This window comes from Manacus vitellinus, unplaced genomic scaffold (genome assembly GCF_001715985.3).
Source record: "Manacus vitellinus isolate BGI_N305 unplaced genomic scaffold, ASM171598v3 ctg7180002225166_pilon, whole genome shotgun sequence".
NCBI classification, from domain to species: Eukaryota; Metazoa; Chordata; class Aves; order Passeriformes; family Pipridae; genus Manacus; species Manacus vitellinus.
Genome location: NW_021937542.1, coordinates 1 through 16,136, shown reverse-complemented (window position 1 = coordinate 16,136; position 16,136 = coordinate 1). Strand labels below are relative to the sequence as shown.

Genomic DNA, 16,136 nt, shown 5'->3' with positions numbered 1-16,136 from the left:
AAACCAGCTGCTTATACCAAACATTTGTGCTGAAGATGTTCTGGGGAGTCCTTACGCCATGACATGATGTTTATGTGCCTGAGAACCTACTAGAAAAGAGCATTCCTGAGCACTCAAACCTTAGGCTCTGTTTGTACCTTACAGCACGACTTGTAGAATCAATCCAATTTCCTTCAAAGGACTGACGCTATTTGTAGAAAACTTACAATATCTAGTATTTTCAAACTGATTTTTAAGCTCCAGACTATAGGCAGGAGAAGATCTCCACTGGACATGGAATTAAGATGGATGCAAGTAGCACTATTTACATTTTGCTGCATTAAAAGGACACACAACTCAGTTTCAGACACAGAAGTATTAAAAGGACTCAAGCCTTTTACAGTCTCTCAGCAAGGCAAAAGATTCTTTCCATCAGGAGTTGCAGGCAGCCCAAACTGTTCCCCCCTACTAGCTTCCTCCTATGAAGGGATTTAACTACAGTAAACACAGCCTGCAGTTTTCTCCAGTTGACTGTGTCCTTTTAACACACAAATTGTAACATAAACCTTCTGCACAGTTAGATCTTCAAATTACTGAAGGCAGTTGATTTTTCAAGTCGTCTTTGTTCAAATGTTTTTATTACACACTAGTCCAGATACAAGCAGGGTCTAAGGGAGTGACTGTCAATGACTCGGGCCTTCAAGCACCTATCACTCAGCTCAAGCACTCATGGTTTGGTTTTGTATCATTCATTCACAAAAGCAACCAACTAGTTTCAACATTTTATTAAATGGTTGTTTCATATACACAGTTTTTCTCCACAGTAACAGAATCCGGATCGCCAGCTATGAAACCATTTCCATTAACAGTTACAGAAAGCTTTACAGATAATACTTGACTAATTTGTTTGAACCCAAACAGGTTACAAAACACATCCAAAAGCCACAAAACATTAGTAGGAATAGACCAAAATTCAAATATGGCATTTCATACATAGTAATAATCACCAGAGAACTGTTAACACATTGCCTCCGTGCTGAGCCGGGCTGCACTAGAGTGGTTAGAGGGAGCAACAGTGCTGAGTTGCTTGGTGGCATCTTCCTGCATTTTAGATTTCCTCAAAAGTTTAAATGTGTACACCCACCCCTTGGACACCTTTGCACATTTTAGAGTAAAACTTCACATGAGGTTACAAACCCGAGGACATGTTTAGGGACAGCACTAATGGGGACCAATTGCTTTTGGTGGCTCCCTTCCAAACTATATATATATATAAATTTTTCTTTTTTGGCCAATGTACACAATTTAATTTCTGTAGTGAAGAGGGAAAAAGTTACCAGTGGGAAGAGATCTCCTTTTACAGGAAATGAACTTTATTCTGAGGATGAAGAACCAGCTGCTCTGCCTCAGGCCCTGCCTGCTCTGCTGCCTGTAGCTTTAGGGACCGGTGGTTGAGCACCCGTCTGTCCACACAGTGCAGTCACTAGTGCTTTCCCAGACAAATTACACATTGGTGAGCAAAAATGCAAGCAGTTCCCGAGCAAAACATGGCATTACAACAGTTTCGAAAGGTCACAGCTGCTCAGATGCCACACATACACATTGGTATATTCCTATAAACAATGAGGTACATTTACACAATTTACACAGTCTGTGTTCAAACAAATTAGATCGGGTTGTCCACTGTATAAATCCCAGAATTTATGGAATTGTGCAGCATTCAGAGAATGGGTCTGTAACTATGACTAGGAATTCAAAAATGGCCATGCAATTGTCCATGGTACAGAACCGCTTCTCTTGTGGCTGGTCAAACCCCCCTGGAATGTCCGGAACTTACAGCCAATTAAATTCTTCTGTACAAACTGGGTTAGTTTCCAACGCAAAATTAATGAAACGTATGAAAAACGGTAAAACAGCTTCTGAAGCGCTTCTTCTTTGTGTCTTGAGGATGAGTAATACTGCAACATTATGCTGAGGCTGATAAGGTACTCCCCTTCTATCTTCCCAAACTGGGAACTACTCTTTACAGGATAGTATCAAAATATACACAAATTTAAAATTAAAATAAATACTTTAAGTTATTAAAAATTAAAGGGTTTCTTCCAATTACAACAGTTATCCAACTATAGATCACAGTATCAATTTAAAACTAGGAAGCAAACACTTTTTAAAGTATTTGACAAGAATATATATATATATACCTTAGTAAGCTGGGCCAGAGAAATAGATGCAGAAGAGTCATCAATCTGTTCACAAAAAATTAAACACATATTCAAGTTCTACAGTCAAAACACAACAACAGTTAACCTCTACTATAGTCTGAATGTCTGCACTATATCCCCTGAGTGTCACCCAGAGGCAACTCCAACCCAGTGTAATTTGTATTTATTCAAAACAAAGTCCAAATCTATGATGGCTTAAGAGTGTCTACATAGTTATGAGAAGAAATTAAAATAACCAACCCTGCTGGTCACAATATCTCAGAGAGGGATCCCTGTCAAAAGGGTAAAGGAATCTGCCAATTTTCAGCTAAAAAGGATTTAAAAAAAGTAAATAATTTTAACTGAGGAAGAAGCATCACTTCGGGTAACTTAATATTAGTGTAGTTTATAAATGAATCAGTGAATGTCTCATCATTATAAATGCACACAGTGATGCTTTTGTGAACCCAGCAGCTGCCAGAAAGAAGGCCAGGCCCAGCAATCCTGGAACACACACTCTGCCCCTCCTGTCAGTACCCAAATAACCTCAAATATAAACCAGTCTAGAACAGCAGCCACAAAAGTAACCTGTCACTTTGCCTGGAAAAAAACCTGCATAAATAATTTACATAACGGTGTTTATAATGCCAGAGTAGACTATAAAACCTCAAAAAACCTGTACGTTATTAGACCACAGGCCCTGCCACCCAAATCTGTTTGGGAAGTGTGGGAATGTAGATTATTGCTTGCAGTCAGATCAAACCTGATCTTTAATAGCAGCCCAGTGCTAAATGAACAAAAGAAGAAAGTGCAAAACTTGATGATGAAAACATGGATTCAGAGCACAACCCTGGAGTTTTTGTCTCCATTTTTCTCCTCCCAGCTGGCTATGGAACAGCTCTCAGGAGTGGAGTCTTCAGGCCAGTAGCTAGGAACAGACTGCAGAGCTTATGGAGAACTAGTGCTGAAGGGCAGTTTTCCCACAAGTAAAAAGGGCAACTCTGATCTTCTCCAATACATATACATGGAAATCTACCATGCCACGAGCAGCACTTAACCTGACACCAGCAAAGCAGTGCCAGAAAGATACTCAAATCACTGCTTATTACATCTGAATTGCTGAAAAAAGTAGAATAAAATTTCTCAGTGTGAACTGAGCAGCTCTCCAAGAGGTCACTAAACAGGTCAGTAAAGAGATTAAAACCTTTCCTTAAAACAGCTCTTGTCCTTTACTACCTAATGTGGTGGGAGAATTCAAGGGGGCAGTTTTGGCAGACTGAGAAAAAGTATCTCCACGCAGAAGATGATTCCTCACTCCAGTTAGTTGTTCCTCCTCTATGTTTTCAGGAAAGCACATATAGCACACATTCCTGTATTACTGACTAAAGAGCTCTTGAAAAGTGTGCCTTTGGATCACCCAGATCGAGACAAAGAGACCTTAATTCCACTGAAAGTCTTACCAGAAGATTCACCTCTCCTCTCTAGAACACTTTGCACCTAGTCCTGCTCAAAAGGAGGTCTGGACAAGCATTTTGAAGCCTCGTGCTCCATATGCCCCTCTCTTAAATGTGGAAAAGCAAAGCAGTGTTCTCTCAGGGCAGGCACAACTATATTTTGTGGCTTTTCAGAAGCAAAAAAAAAAAAAATAAATTAGGAAAGCTCTAGCATTAAACAGTCTAGTACTGACCAGAAACTGAAGCACAACAGTTAATAAACTATTAATTAGTTCTTGTAATTTTTTTTAGGAAGCAGTTATTATATGGCCTGCAGGCAACAGTCTAATTTCTTAAAAGAGGTGATATTGAACAGTTACCAAAAACATAAAAAAAAATAATTAATGTACTCTTCAATGCATTTGCCCAATGGCCATCTTTCCATGGTCCTACATTTCTGCCTATTTTTTTTCCTTTTAAATTTCTACTGAAGCATTTCCTGGTAGTCCCTCAAAACAGTCAAGTAGAAACATCTCCATGAGCTTGTATGCAACCCCAAGATAACACTGCAGAAGAACTAGAGAAAAAAAAAGAACAACCAGAAAAAGCAGACCCCGAACCCTGAACTCCAGAGCCAATGTATTAACTCCCATTTCCTGCAGCAGACTGACAAAAACTAACACGAAGCCAAGTGGGCAGGGGGACAGAAGAGGGGAGGCAAAGGCTGATGGCACTGCTGGAGTGCTCCACTGAAATTCCAGGGCTTTCCTAAACCCTGGAGCTTGGCTACACTGCCAGTTCAGCCAGGAAGGCTCCCAGCTGTGCCTGACAGTGCTACAGCAATGGGCATGGCCCTGCACTCCTGCACTGCAGGGACAGAGAGCCCAAGAGCCCTGCATGGACTGCAGCACCGACAGTTCAGCAGAAAGGCCCCACACTGGCTCTGGCTGTGCTAACACCAGCACAGTTCCACATGTGCAATGACAGCTGGTATAAGACAATGAAGACATTAAAAATAAGCTTTTGTGCATCCTTTAGAAAGAAATCTTAACTGATTCTAATTTTGCAGCTTTACTGTCCATCAATAATTGACAAAATTTCCAATGATTTACCCCTACTACACCGAGACCCCGGTTCCACTCTGAAATACATGCAGAAATAGGTGTATTAAAAAAAAAAAAATAAAGGCAAACAAACCCCCACGCTTCAGAACAAGACCTGAGTTAGCTTTAAGAACAAACTATTTGTGTCTCCAGCCCCAGAAGTTCCTGAGGCTGCTGGGCTTTTGCAGTGAGAGAGAGGGAGGGTTTGTACAGAGGGATGCAAGGGCTTCCACCCTCCCAAACCAGGGGCAGTCAGAGCACACCAAGGAATGGCTTTGCTTTGCCTTTCCTTTCCTGCCATTACTTCTCACTCACACTAAGTCTTCCCTCCCACTCCGGGATTTTTCCTTTTCTCTTTTTTGACACATCTACATTAGCTTATGGTAAGATGCTACTGAGCAATGTAATACAGACATGCCAGGGAACACACGAGGCTAAAAGAATGTTAACTTTATTTATGAACATGTGGTTTGTGTTTATACACATGCTAGTAAACAAAAAGAAAAAGAACTGTTTTCAAGAAATAAAACCCCATCTGAATTAGATCAAATACTATAAACGTGGTTTACATAAATGCATTACATTAACTACTAGGGTCACTGGGCCAGTTCAACTAACTCAAACTCACAATCAGAGGCATTTGTGTCTAAAAAGGAATTCCAATCAATCAGCAATAGAATTACAGATATCACATTTACTGATTTTAGATCTACGCACAAAATTTTCAATTTGAGGTTGATTGTTTCCATGGGGACCAGAGGCTTTATTCTACCCAGAACACAGCCCCAGAGTTCAGGAATTTCTAGATTGAGTGATCCTAACGGCTGATCGAGTGATCAGATCCAATGATCCAGGGTTAGTGTAATGCCTCACACCAGTCTAGTGAAGGAGAAGCAGTTATATTTAAAATAAAGATGAAAAATAAACCCCACCAAACAGTACTCTAAGAACTATTGGAAAGGCATAGTTGCACACAGTACCGGCCAAGTGGCACACCAAGATCTACCCCATCACCTGGATTTCCGTGGGGGATTTGTATGTTAGCAGCACAACAACAGTGTTTGCAAAACTGAAGGAAAATGCTGCCCTTTTCCAAATGTGAATTCCAAGTGGTGGTATACTAAAGAAAGGCTTAACCTTTGGGAAATACAGCAGCAGCCAGCCTCAGAGTTACCCAGATCCAAAAACGTGCTGCAGGCAGAAGTTAAGAAAAATGACAGGGATTTCACCCCCAAACGCCCCAGGCTCTAACCTGGTGTCAAAATTTGTGTTGTATATTGTCATTTGCAGACAAACTGCTGTTGAACTAAACTGCTTCACCAGATTAAGGGGAGAGATCAAATGCAGAACTTTAGAATACCACTCTGTGTAGCAACGATATCGAAATTCACGTCAGGCTATTAAAGACATTTCTGTACTCAGAGGGGCCCAAACAATATCACTTCAATTACACAGTTTCAGGAACAAATACCCAATATTTAAGGACATGAGAAGGAATCATTTAGCTGCACAGAACTGTCCTCAAAACGTCTGGGATATGCTGGGTTTGGTATTTGTTTGAACCCCCAAGTCAAAAGTAAGGAACAGCACCAAGTTTCACAATAATGGTTTCTCAGTGGTTTTTGATAAACATTTTCAAAAACCATTAGGCAAAAAAAAGGTATTTAAAAACAAAAGCTAAGTGATACAATGTGAAAATGGCAAAAAATACACTCCAAACAGTTTTTATTGCAAGAAACAAAAAGCACACAACAACCTATACAAACATACATATCACTAGCTATAGACAGACAGATGTAGAACATGGCACCATGTTCAGTGTGCAAACCTCGAGCCTACAGGATCTGAAACGATCATACATTATCTGTACAACACAGAGTCATACAGGAGAGATTCTGGCATATTCAATATGAAATACAATGCATTGCTAGGTAAAAATACCAATATTCACATTAGAACTCTGCAAGTAAAGGCATTACTCAGTTTTTACTATGCTGAATCAAATACAATGTATTTACAACATACACTAGGTTTTACTGGAAAAGATATTAAGTTAATGTTTGGCAAATTAATAAAAGGCTGCATTGTTTAGAATTAAGTGCAATGTGTAGGAAAAAAAGTGTGAGATTGTGTTTTTACATACTGCTTTTGATGTCCCACTCACTGGCTCACTTCGACTTCTAGAAGAAGAAATAAAGGTGATCAGAATTGAAAACAAAGCACTTGAACCCAACACAAAGACTCCAGAACCTGAACATCACAACATTATGCTCCAATACTCGAGTGAACGTGGACATTTACTGGTATACATAAACTGTTCTCTCTCGGTACATTCAGTGCAACTAAAAAAACCCCCCAAAATCACATTTCTACCTTGTCACAAATTACTCAAGACTCACAGATCTAGAACAGAACAGTGCAAGAGGAAGTCCTCACATACTGTGTCTCTACTCTCTAAGTATCAAACCCATGAAGTCCGTACTAGAGTTCTGTGTTCTTAAACAATCAATGGCTGAAATGTGGAGGCAGCTTTGGACAACCTGTACATCCCTGGTATCACACACAGGTACCAGGGACAGGGCTCCAGTTTCTACAGAACAACAATCATCATCTACAAGTGCAACTCTGCTCAAGTGAAAAACACAGTCACGTGACGAAGGGGTAACAACAGTGTCAGCAGCACAGTCTCTAGAACAGTGTTTCTTTGTGGAAGCCCAAGCACTGTGTTCAGAGATCTACTATATTTAGCCATCCAAGTGCCAAAATATTAAACACGTTACATATGCTATATTGACTAAAAATAGTAGTAGAAATGTCACCTGAAAGTAGTTTCTAGGATTTTGTGCGATTTAGGAGTCCTGTGACAAAAAAAAAGGTCTTAATTGCCAGAATTTGCTTTCAGATAATCTTGAAAATGCTACAGTATTTTAGAAAATATGTATTACATTTGAAAACTTGCTGAGATTCCACATATCATTGGTCTGTACTTGCATGCTCCTCATCAAGAACCACACATGCAACCACTGAGAGAGTTAACAAACAATCCACACATCATCCAAAGTGTCCCATGAGCAGAGGCAATGCAAAGGCTGCTGGGGAATTTACCTACCAATGAAAAGGCTCAGCTTCCTGCCAGTGCTAATCCCTCCCAGGCTCCCAGTTGCACCATGTACCTCCAGAAGGTGAGGAAGTACACCAAAATACTTTAGATTACCACAGAGTGGAGGCTTCAGCCATTTACTGCAAGGTGGGTAAGGCCTTTCTGAAGGCCTCTCCACCACTCCAGCAGACATTCCCCACCCCAAACATTAACCACTCTACAGCAGGGGCTTCTGCCATGTTTCCAGCTGAAGAACAGAAAGCTCACCTGCTGGTTTCCTTTCAGCTCTACCCCAGCAGTGCTGTTCTTTCCTTATACCACGCTGGTACTGATGTGATCTTTGATGCCAACAGCATCTGTCCTCCCATTTTAGGGCAGGGTTACAGCAGCAGGGGAGGTGCCATCCAACCCAAGGGGAGGGTGCACTGACAGCACAGCTCTCAGCACATACTGAAATGAACCCCCAAAGCTAGGCCATGGTTACAAGCACAGTGCTGTGGGTCCACAGCCTCGAGGGAGTGCCTGGAAGCACTGCACCAACTCCTGCAGCAACAGGCCCCAAGGTTACACACAGAGCCACATCAGTCCAGAGCTTTTTGCTTGCAAATGCTTTATGGGTACCAGGATGATGTTGTACTGCTTGTTCAAGACACGGTAACTCCTCAGGGTACTTTATTTATTGAGAACCAACATTAGAAGGACATGACAAAACCAGCAGTGTATAATATCCTGCTGGTGGTGGAGAGGCTTTAAGGAAGCTGGAAAACATGCCCATTCCAACAATGCTGATATAGCTATTATAGATCTGAACTGTATGAAAACATCAATGTAGCAATAATCCTACGGTCAGGATTGCATTTGAGTATCTGTGATTTTAATCAATACACCTGATTCTCTGTCCTCAGTAAATCTCAGGAATACAGAATTAAAGCCTGGAGCACAGGTCCCAGCTTGGGTACAGACAGACTCAGAAAGGTAACCAGCACATTTGGTAATGTGCTAAACTGCCTCTGAGATTTGAGTTTGGGAAGGACTAACTATTCCTTCATGGTACTCGCACAAAAGCCAGTAGGCTTTAGGGTATGGTGCTTTCTGTCTTGCCTGGAACAGACCCTGACTGCAGGAAACAGCAATCACTTCAGAATGAACCTTCTTGTTTGCATGAGTCACCAGCAGGCAACCCCTGGCCTTTCCTCTCCAGCTACTATACAACCCCCTCCCTGATGTGAGGCACAAAACCACCTGCCATGTCCTGCCCCACCTCCCCCAAATGCAGGAAATAGTCAAACACCCAGAATCAGAGTCTTCTGAGATGGAAACAAATGCTAAGTTTACACTAGAATGCATAACTGCCTTTACTAAGAAAGCAAACACATATAATAAGGAATCTCCCCATGTAGAGGAAACAGGATCTGCTCTTGGATCTCAGAAAGATCAACCCAAAACAAACTTAATAGAACCACCTTAAAAGTTACCATTGCTGGAGTCTGAACCCCATGTCCCAGCAGACCTCAAAATCTAAGTCTCCTTTGGGACAGACATCAAAATCCACCTCATGCCAACAAACAGCAGCAGCAGCTCTAACAAGGAAGATCCAATGTGAGGGGCTCTGTCCCTGCTGTCAGTACCAGCGTGCCCCTGACCCCTCCCAAGGAAGCCAATGCTGAGGTACTTACATAACGTATGTTTTGCTTGTAGCTTTCACTCCTCCAATGGGGATTCTCCTCACAATCACCGAGGAGTTCTTGGGAATCAGGGCACTGTCATCGGTGTATTCTGAAAACAACACCAATACAGAAGAAACATTACTCAATTTGTAAGAACGTATTTAATAGGTAATCGTGGAGCACTTTGAAGAAACTCCTTACAAATCTAAAAGCAAAATTTTATATATAACATCTCACTTTATCCTCTCAACACACCAACAGCACCTGTCAAGGAATCTTCGGATTTGATAATCAAGCAGCAAAATCTTTCTCATTTTTTAGAGTTAGTTTGAATGCCAACAGCAAAACAGTCTCAAAGACACTAAAGCAGAGCCTGATCTTCCCTGCCTTAAGTTGCTTTTGCTTCTGTTTGACTACAAAAATCAAGAAATCTCTGGAGAAAAACAAACCACAGCCAAGTCTCACCTGCATAAAACAGATTCTCAAGTCTGTGACTGCTTGTCCTGAACAAACCAGGCACTTGGCTAAAGCAGGGAAACTGCACCAGTGCCTTCCCTGTGTTAACTACACTTGACTCCCCCCTGGCTGCCGTGCCCAGGAGAGGGAGCAGAGCTGCCAGCTCTGCTTCTTGGAGCTGAACCATCCACAGCCTCACTGTGCAGCTGCTCAAGGCCTGGCATAGAAATGGAAATGAAACTGGCACCACTGGAGTTTGGAGCACAGAAACCTGGGGGAGCTTCTGAATTTGCTTTCACAAGTAGGGCAGAAATGGCTCAAACTAAAGTGGTACCTCCTTCCTTAAGCTCATCATCCAGTCTCAGTTAACCAAGGGGACATGAGTTCTTTCCATTCACTTTCTGCAGGGAAAAGAGACTCAGACAAAATGACTTCTGAAGACAGCCCCGAAAAGCCTTGGCCTGCACTGTGCTGCTTGTCCAAGGAGGAGAAAAGCCTCCTGACCTTTTACATGAGGCCTAAACAAAACCCCAACTCACAGACACACTCTGAGTAAGCTTAAAACTCAAAGACCTCTCCACGAGAATGATTTTTATATAGAACTGACACAGGCTGGATATGGCTAAATACTGCAAAGCACCATGAGCAGCCATTCCTTGTGATGTGCCTGCAATGTTATATATTCCAAGCCCTTAACTCTGTACTCCGAATCAGAACAATGGTCTGAAGCCCAAAGTTGCTGTGTATCTAGTGAAGTTCCACAGTGGTTTTGCTCAGTGATCACACACACAAAATACAAGTATTTCAAAATTTATGCTCCATTTTTCAGGAGGCAGGAACAGATTCTTCCTAAAGGCAGGAACCTCCCTTAGACCAAACATACCCACAAGAAGAATTCCTTTCAACCATGAAATAATATCTTATTTCTGTTTCAAACTAACAGAATTTTTCTTCAGAAAACTGAGAAATCATTTAGCTGAGACTAATTCCTGGCCTTCCCCCCCCCCCAGGGAACCAAACAGCAACATTCCTCTGGACTGCACAGCAATTTCAAACTGTAGGATGAGGGACTATTAGTGACAAAACCAGCAGCTCTAACACAAGTCACATCCTGGAACAAGCCCTAGAACTCTGCTCCTCACACAGCCACCTGTCAAGAGGCTGCACTGGGACTTTCAGATGGAGAAGGAGCTCAAACAGTGCTGAGGCCCAGACAAACACCTGGGAGATGGTGCCAGCTGCACTTCTAGAAGCCAAAGCAGCTGTTTCTACCAGTGGAACAGAGTCAGAGTGTCCTTTCTGGTCCAGATCGCAAACCACTGGACTGAGATTTCAGAAATACAGGATAAGAAACAGCAGCTCCACAAAAAGGCTTTCAGATTAAACTGGCATCTCCCAGCAGGGCCTGTTCCCCATGGGCAACAACATCCCCTGGCACAGACTCAACTCCCAGGACCTGCTTAGCCCTGTCACTGCCTTGCTGTGGGAGCAGTGAGGCCAACTTCACAGAGCTGCTCCTCACACTTGTCCAAGCAGAGCTCCAACAGAAATGCTCAAAGCTGGAGGTAACATCATTCACTCCCACTCGCTTCTAGCACAAACTTGTTCTACCACCAGTAATGGCCAAGAAGTGGCTACTGGATTTTGTCAATCTGAACTGTGATTAAAAATAAAGACTAAACTAACTCAAAATGCTTGCAAAAGCAAAGAAAGATCTGGATATTAAAGGCAAGAGCAGACGAGATGTAACAGTCTAAAACTTGCTATTTATCCCTCCAAGAAAACAGCAGCTTGAAAGAGGTCCAGGGAAAGAAGTATTTCAAGGAATGAATGGATGCAGACTAGTTAACAGCAGCTACCCTGACTGCTGACTCACATTGACTTAGAAATCTGACATCAACAACTGCATTAGTGCCCACAACATTCTTACTGCAAAGTGCAAAGAGCTCAGCTACGTTCTGAAGTTTCTGCTGCTTCACATTTAATGCAGAATTTAAACATCCAATTTTCAAATTAATCTATAATTCAAAAATCTACTAGTTTTAGTAATTTGTGTTCTATGTATGCTACAAACAAGTTACTGACAGAAGTTTCCCCATTATTTTCTGGCCTGCTTTAATCCACCATTTTGTGTGACAGCATTGCTGGAGCAGCTCTGAGCACTCTCTCCAGAGTACTTCCCAACTGGAGTACAGAACTCACCAGGAGTTCTCAGAAGGCAAGTCTAGGTGTGAAAGGTCAGGGAAAAGCCTTGCAAAGCAGCTGTTATGCTCTGGGGCCAGGATGTGTAGGTAAGAGTTGGGAATGCCTGCTAATAGGCCAGGCTGTCCCCACCAGAACACAGAGAATTCCTAAAAACACATTTTCCCTCTAGTGCTTAAAATTCCACTCCCTCATGACAGGATTTGTTAGCCCTGTTCTAATCACCTGCACTTGCTCACTCTGTGACAAGCCATCGCTGTAGCTGGCTCTGAAAGCAGCCTTGAAACATCCCGAGGAACAGACTGGGCCACTCCTGCTGGATTTTCTGCTTCCCCCAGAACAGGCATCACTGATCTCACCTACACAGGCAGATCATCACTCCTGGAGCAAGCTGGCTCAGGAGGCCAGAGGAGCTCCCTCTGCACTGTTATCCCAGGGCACTGTGCCCCACAGGAGCCCCTGCACTGCTCTGAAGGGAGCAGTCCATCAAATGTGCCCTCCTTCCACTCGTTAATTGGATTACACTGCCCGCCCCTCGCTGGGGTGCTGTCAGGTGGGGCTGCAGTGCCCCAGCACTCCTCTGCCTCCAAAACACTCAGCCCACACCAGTTCAGAGGCACAGCTTCTATTTATTTATTCAATTAATTTCCTTTGTATTTTGCCCAGTAAGTACAACGGCACAATTTCCAAGCGCTTTGAGTCAGAACTTCACAGGGCAGGAAAGAGCACTTGAGAAACCTCAGTTCTGGAGTTTGCAGCTCTTCACAGATTGTGAGAACACCTGTTAGCGAAGACAGGTCAGGAAATCCAGATCCAATGAAACAGAGGCAAGTTTAAAAGCATCACTCTTGAGTGCAGGCTTTACAGAACATGCCTCAACAACAGGCACGGAAGAGGATCCCTCCTTTATGGAACAGGTCCCACCCACCCAGTTTGCATTCCCAGAATTTCACAGAGTCCATCACATCCTTTTTTCCCCACTGATATTTAAAATCCTGTTTACTTTCAGCTTATATTAGCACTGCTTCTATTACTAGCTTTCCATTAGGAAAAGTAACAGCTCCTGAACTGTAAAAGCTTCCTGGACCTGGGAACAATGTGACCGCACAGCACATCTCCACTCATGGGGCACTTTGTTCTTCCCAAGACCATTCCAATGTTTACTCAGGACTCTTGCACAGACAAGGTTATAAAACACCAACACTCATGTCCACATGTAAGAATTCCAAACATCCCACTTAGGCAGAATATCCTGATCAAGTTTTTACTTTAATTTTTGCAGGTGAGCTTAAGCATCTATATCTGATTAATAAAAACAGAAATTCACATTTATAAACCAAAGATTTGGCAGACATATACTTTTGAAATGCACTCTCTAGCTTTGCTCTGCAAACCACAGGGGGATTTTTGCCTGTTCACATGGAAAACACCCTTAGGAAAGCTTCAATAAGCATCTGTGTCACTACTATAGAATTTTAAATTACGTATTTTATATATATTTATAATTTTATATTCATTTTGAACAACACAATCTGCCCAAAGGACTCAGCATAATCCTTTTTTAACTTCACCTTGAGGCAACACCACATTTAACAGCTTCTAGTAAGGCAAACACTCTTCCTTCCCTGGACTCTGGTTATGTATGAAAACAAAGTAACACCCTGGTAAATCTGGTATGTTGGATGCTGCAGTAACACTTCATGAGGTGACATTTATGAGCATCATTTTTTCTTCTAAAAACTTTGCTTTCTGTTCACCTGCTACAACAAGCCCCACGTGTTTGGCCTATTTCAAAGCGTTTTCTGTCCTGGTGTCCATAACTGGGCTCCATCACAGCTCCTTCCCACAGCCCCCACCGGCCCAGGATGACATCAGGCAGCTCCTGCAGCTGGGAGGCCCGAGTGCCTCAGCAACCGAGGACAGCTCAGGGACTCTCCTGCAGCACAGCCCTTAAAGCAAATCAAACTTATTTTTCAAAAGCTTTTGAAAATTTTATTCAATACTACTCGAAAGATTCAAGACTTCTGAACTGTGTCTCTGTCTCTGTGTTCCTCACGCAACCCAACAACTTCCCCAACACTTCCAGCACTGTGAAGACTCTCCACACCCTCCTGAAAATAACTTAAATATTTGTAGAGAAACAGAAGCTTTAAGTCTGACCCCTTTAAAGGCCAGGGCCGAAGTCACACAGCATTCTGATTAAGTTTTAATATGTGAAACAGGCAGAGAAAAAAACACTAGTACACATTTTAAAGAAAAGACTGTTGTGACAAAGAACCACAGGGGAAAAAAATAAACAGTTTTAACGTTTAAGGGATGAAAATACAATTCTTTTTATTTCTGAAAAGTCACATGCCTTAGTCTTTAGTCACATTTAAACTTAGCAAGATGGCAGATTACCGAACTGAAGCACCATAGTAACACAAGCCCATAATCACCTCGCAGAACCAAGCACTATTAGATTTAAACGAATTTATGACTTCACGAAGAATATTTCGTACATATATACATCATAAATGTTCTGCCATAAAACTTCAGGGCTGCCCTGATCCGGCAAACACGCAGTGCCAGGAAGATAAAGAAAAAAAAGGTGGACATGAATGATGAAACGATGTTCAACAGCATCCCAATGATGGTGTCTTTTGTGTGGAAAAGTTACATTAACCAGGAATTCCCAAAAGTAATTCCAATACAGAGAACACTCACGAGCAAGAGGCTTTAAAGGGTTGCAGAAATTGATACAGTCACTGATACACTCGATGCAAATTGTTGCTTCTGAGCAATTCCCGCAACGGGCACAAACCTGGCTACCAATGAAGGGGGGCAAAAGGTGAAGACAAAATTCAGTCACCAAACTCATTTTTTTTGGTTTATTTTTCCTTCAAATTAGCCATGTGTTCTACTCCCATCACCTTCAGATTTCTCTGAAATCTGACAGGTTTGTTACGATAAGACATCCTCCCGCATTTCCTTATCCTTTTACCTAGAACTCCAGGCAATCAAGGTTTTGTAGCGCTGAGGTGCCCGAGGCCCTCACCGCGCTCCGCGTGCAGCAGAGCTCCGACGGTGCCGTGAGAGCAGCAGCTACAAAGGCACAGCTCCGAGCCCGCCCCATCCCCGCAGCGCGGCTCCCGCGGCCCCACGCACCTTCTTTGGTCTGCGCGTTGGTGATCTGCAGGTCGCAGTCGGCCGCCTTCAGCTTCTCTCGGCCCATGATCTGGCGCTTGAGGTCGCTCAGGGAGATGTGGAGCCCGTCGAAGGTGACCGTGTCATAGTTGAGCTTGGAGGAGAACTTGTAGTGGACGCACGACATGGCGGGGCGCGGGCGGCGCCCGCTGCGGGGCCGCGTCGGGTTCGGGCAGGGCCCGCGGGGTGCCGCGCGGCGACCGCTGCGGCGGCGGGCGGCGCTCAGAGGCCCGCGCGCTGGCGGCCATGGCCGGGCGCGCCTCGGCGCTGGGCCTGCGGGCCCCTCAGGCCTCCTTCGCGGCGAGCCCGCGGCCCCCGCCCCGAACGACCAGGCCTTGCGCCCTCACGCGAGGTCTGGCCTCCCGCCCGGCCCTTGCTGCCGCTTCTGCTGCCGCTCCGGCTGCGCTCGCCCCGCTCGGCCGCGCCCGGCCGCGGCCCCGGCCCCGCTCGGTGCCGCTTGGCCGGCCCGGCCCCGCTCGGTCCGCTTGGCCCGGCCCGGCCCGCCCCGCTCGTTCCGCTCCGGCTCGGCGGCCCCCGCTCGGTTCCGCTCGGCCGGCCCCGCGGTCGCTCCCGCGGCCCCCCGCCCTCAGCGCCCGCTCCCGAGGGGTTTCCGGCCTGACAACCGCACGGCCGCTATCGTATTACCCCGTGAGCGCCCCCACGCGCAAGGCGCAACCAGCGCCCCGCCGCCCGCCCCCACGTGACACCCGGCGGCGCGCGGTGATCACGAGGGATTTGGGCGCGCCGGCCCGCCCCCGCCGCGCCGGGCGCCCCCTGCGGCGCTCGGCCCGCCCCGCGGGTTCGGCGCT

General features: G+C 44.4%; 1 protein-coding gene across 4 annotated transcripts; it reads right to left on the bottom strand.

The window, feature by feature from the left end:
• Positions 1-749: 749 nt before the first annotated feature.
• On the bottom strand, positions 750-15,478 carry LOC115307211 (E3 ubiquitin-protein ligase RBBP6-like). Of its 4 annotated transcripts, XM_029958279.1 has the most exons (5): positions 15,289-15,478; positions 9,493-9,592; positions 7,536-7,574; positions 6,860-6,896; positions 750-2,225 (listed from the first exon to the last, which is right to left on the bottom strand). In XM_029958279.1, the coding sequence occupies exons 1-5, from the start codon at positions 15,452-15,454 to the stop codon at positions 2,118-2,120; spliced, it is 450 nt and encodes a 149-aa protein (XP_029814139.1). In that variant the 5' UTR covers positions 15,455-15,478; the 3' UTR covers positions 750-2,117. The 4 variants fall into 4 exon arrangements, with proteins under 4 accessions (XP_029814139.1, XP_029814156.1, XP_029814182.1 ...); XM_029958296.1 differs by lacking the exon at positions 7,536-7,574; XM_029958322.1 differs by lacking the exon at positions 7,536-7,574 and having other exon boundaries at positions 750-6,896.
• Positions 15,479-16,136: the final 658 nt, after the last annotated feature.